The sequence below is a fragment of the Triticum dicoccoides genome, chromosome 6B, assembly GCF_002162155.2.
Source record: "Triticum dicoccoides isolate Atlit2015 ecotype Zavitan chromosome 6B, WEW_v2.0, whole genome shotgun sequence".
Classification (NCBI taxonomy): domain Eukaryota; kingdom Viridiplantae; phylum Streptophyta; class Magnoliopsida; order Poales; family Poaceae; genus Triticum; species Triticum dicoccoides.
The window spans coordinates 145,090,641-145,094,533 of record NC_041391.1 but is presented as its reverse complement, the minus strand read 5'-3'; the positions used below and the strand labels follow the sequence as shown (position 1 = coordinate 145,094,533).

At 45.6% G+C, this 3,893-nt stretch overlaps 1 protein-coding gene across 3 annotated transcripts; it reads left to right on the top strand.

The window, feature by feature from the left end:
• The first annotated feature begins 43 nt into the window (after positions 1–43).
• Positions 44–2,413, top strand: LOC119326667 (calponin homology domain-containing protein DDB_G0272472-like). 3 transcript variants are annotated; one of them, XM_037600289.1, is made up of 2 exons: positions 44–755; positions 2,063–2,413. In XM_037600289.1, the coding sequence occupies exons 1-2, from the start codon at positions 141–143 to the stop codon at positions 2,198–2,200; spliced, it is 753 nt and encodes a 250-aa protein (XP_037456186.1). In that variant the 5' UTR covers positions 44–140; the 3' UTR covers positions 2,201–2,413. The 3 variants fall into 3 exon arrangements, with proteins under 3 accessions (XP_037456186.1, XP_037456187.1, XP_037456188.1); XM_037600290.1 differs by lacking the exon at positions 2,063–2,413 and adding an exon at positions 1,295–1,684; XM_037600291.1 differs by lacking the exon at positions 2,063–2,413 and adding an exon at positions 944–1,684.
• Positions 2,414–3,893: the final 1,480 nt, after the last annotated feature.

The window sequence follows — 3,893 nt, the reverse complement described above, 5'->3', positions numbered from 1 at the left end:
AAAACCTGTGTCCGCGATGGAGACCTCTTCCTGACTCCCCACCCCTACACCCCCAAACCGCTTGCCCCTTTCCCTGTGGCGAATCTCACCTCCCGAACCAACTCGGGCTCGCCGGCGGCGGCCGCCGCGCCGGCTGCGTGATGGAGCTTTCGTCTGCTTTCGAGGAGCGCGTCCGGCAGATGGAGGACGCGCGCAACCACTGCATGACCCGTCTCCAAGCCGAGAAGGAGATCCTGGCCGCCAAGTCCCGCCTCCTCGCCGCCAAGGTCGCCGCCGCCCGCCGCCTGGAGCGCCGCCGCCTCCTCCTCGAGCGCCGCGCCGCGGATCTCGCCTCCCGCGCCCTCGCCGCCCGCGCCGCCATCGACGCCACCCACGCGCGCCGCCTCGCCGTCGCCCGCGACATCAGCTCGACCAACGGCGAGATCGAGGAGGCGCAGCGGAAGGCGGAGGAGTGGGACCGCTTCTACGAGTCCAAGAGGAAGGAGATGGAGGAGTTCCGAGCAATGTCGCAGCAGTTCGAGGCGGGGACTCGTCAGGAAGTTCAGAGGCTCAAGGCCTCTGTGTCTCAACTGCAGGCAGCCCTGCAGGAGCTGCAGAGCAGCGGGTTGCGCTCGGACGACGCCGGGATCGGGGCTGCGGAAGCCAGGAAGGCCGACCTCATGGCCAAGAAGGCGAAGCTGGACGAGACCCTGGCTCAAGCCCGACAGTTCAGAGCACTGCTTCGGCAGCAGCTCCAGAAAGCCTTCGCGTCACAGGTTAGGGATCAAAAGACACAAAACTGACTAGTGTGTGGTACAAGCAAAACGGCATTCATTAGCTAGCTCAATCGCTATGGATTAAGGATGCAAGTGTCGCGGGATAGCAGACCATAACATGGTGCAAATGTAGTGTTAATTTTAGGCAATTGTTGAGCAAATTTTAAACTAATGGAGGAGTTTCGCAGGACGAAGCGGTCTGCCGCTTGCACCCTTACTACAGATGAAACGAACTTCAAATGTCTACAGGCAGATACATGCTTTTTATTTCAGTCTTGTTTAGAACACCGAAATTCTCCGGATTCCAATCTTTGCCACTCGCTGTGCCAGCGGCGTGTGGGTCTGAGACCAAATATTGTAGATAACATGTTGTAATTCAAACGCTAGATGATCAACAGCTAACGCATCATTGAGGCCACAGCAGCTTAGTGCTTCCTCGGCTTCTCTCTCTAGACTAAGATGTTTTACTTGTTGCATTGGTTCTTCGGCGCTGCTATACACACGACGCCTGCACACCGACGCCGTCGCAATGCCAACAGCGAGCATGCTCGCAAGAGCGCTGTTGGGGAGGGAGCATCGTTTGTAGGTCGTCCGGAGACTGTCGTGTGTGAAGCAATTTCCTTGGTTCTTGTTCTTACTTCCGTTGTCCTGGCATATGTACGACAAGATGTTTTCCTCATTGCAAACCGAAAGTCGTCTGAATTCTTAACATATCTTATTTTCATCAATTCCAAGTAAGTTGAATGTGCCTGAATATATGTAGCTAGTGCTGCCATTTTCTTCTTAATGAACCCCATTAGAGGTTCTCCCCTCTGCTATTGTGAATATTCTATTTGTGATTACATACATTGGGTTTTCTCTTTTTAATTGGCTTGTATCATGAATTACACCAGGGTTATTTACTCTGACTTATTATGATGGATTCTCTATGCAGGGAATGCTTTCTGGCTTATTTTCTTTCTTGCTAATTTAGTTGCACTGATTGACAGTAGAACAATGACAATTGCTATATTTCAATACCTAAATCAGTCCATTGGTTGCATTCCTCGCCTCAAAATTGTTAATACGTCTTGAAATTTTATGGCCAATATATGCATTCCAGTCATAAACTGGTTTCTGTTGGTTTCGTGTTTGCGCTTTATTGTGCTCTTTAGAAGCAATGTCAGCAATGCATACGGCAAATAATATTTTACTACATATGCTAATATTTCACTTTATCGTGCTCTTCAGAAGCACATCTTGAACAGCTTGGGGTGACGATAATGGCGATGGTGTATGTTAATTACAATCCTAACACTTTGATTTAGGCTGTTGCTAAAATGGATATGCATATTTCTTGGTGGAAAGAAGGTAATGGAAACAGTGCATCTACAATAGGTTGTATTTCCAAGGGAAACAACTATGCGAGGGAATGGTCAATCGATGACGGACGCAGGGCATGGTGACCTACTTGGTTGAGTTATATAGATCATATTGTTGCATTTCAGCTCGACATTAGAGAGCATGGCATTTGCTCACTGTATTGTTTTTATGAAATTGGAGAAGCAAGTAGCTTCCTCGAGTAGGTCCTAGCAATGCAACTAATGGAATAATTGCCCCATGGCATAACGAAGTTTGGTTTGGTTTTGCAGCTGTATGGATGATCTGTTTGATGGTTTTGGTTCGTTCTTGCAGAAGATCTGTGGTATGGTAGGATTTCTGGGGAGCATGAATACCATAGAGAGGTTCTAACAAAACTGCATTGCTTTGTCTTTCAAATTCGAAGTGTGGGTGCGGGTAGGTTGGTGGATTGTGAGTCGGATGTGCCATTGATGGTGGTGCCGAGCTTGGATTGGGGAGGTGGATATAGAGGTGGAGGAGGAAGGCGAGCTCGCCGGCGACCGAGACAACGAACAAGAGGCTGGTTGTTTCTACATGCATGTACCTTGATAACCCAACAATGCATATATGCAATGGCGGAGTCAAGATTTAAGCAAACCCTGGACCAATTTTTTCTCAGCAAAATGAAAAAACTTTAGCACTATAACTATCCAAGAAATAATCATAACATTTCAAAAAATATACCCCATACAAAAACATACTCCCTCTGTCCCATAATGTAAGACATTTTTTGACACTAGACTAGTGTAAAAAAGCGTCTTATATTATGGGACGGAGGGAGTACAAAACAATGTTTATTTTTTTTGCAGGGTAAAACAAAGTTTATTTCCCGCAAAAAAAGATTAATTGCTCAATAAATCAAGAATTTTAACTCAATGGTTAACGATCTAGCAAAATAAATAAATATATCGAAATGCAAAGAATAGTACGTGGATATAAAAAGTACCAAGTCAATTGCTTGCTTTATTTGTGCCTCCCATAACTACATAAAACCGTTGAAAAAGATCTTTCGTCTTCAGTTTTAATTTCAATTCAATTTTCTTTTGCATACATTGACCCACAGACACATAATAAGTTTCAGTGTGGTTAGTGGTTGTAGCAGTTTTCCACATATTTAATCATACATATGCTTACACAAACTAAAATTACGTATAAGCATGGGGCCAATCGTCGAAGAAGTGAAGCAGTTGTTGGGCGCGAGACAGGACTGGCGTGTGAGCTGGGTTCGGCGCACTGCTAATAGCGCAGCACATGGACTTGCTAAGTATGGAGTAGGGAATAATTTATGTAAGGTTTGGCTCCAGGAGCCACCCGATTGTATTCTGCAAACTGTATCTGCAGAGATTCCAATTTTTTATGAATAAATAAAGGACAGGGTCGAGCTAAAAAAAACTAAAATTACGTGATGAGAAAATTAAGAAAATAGTATATATAAGTTTTCTTTAGACAAACTCGCAAAGCTTTATTCATCCGTCACACATTACAGAGATGAAACAAAGGTCTCCAGGGTGGCCTAACCAAACATGGCGGCCGGTCCCTAGCGTTAAAGCACGCTTTGCTAATTTGTGGGCCTCTGCATTCGAAGTTCTAAACTCATGTGATATAATACAAGAACTAAAAACTCTAGATTGTAGAATATGTGAAACGATGTATTGCTCTCGTGCATAGGCACGTATATATGATGTACAAAGGTGGGCCACGGACCTCAACTATACAAGAAACTAGGAGGCGGGCCCAATACACAATATGCACATAACA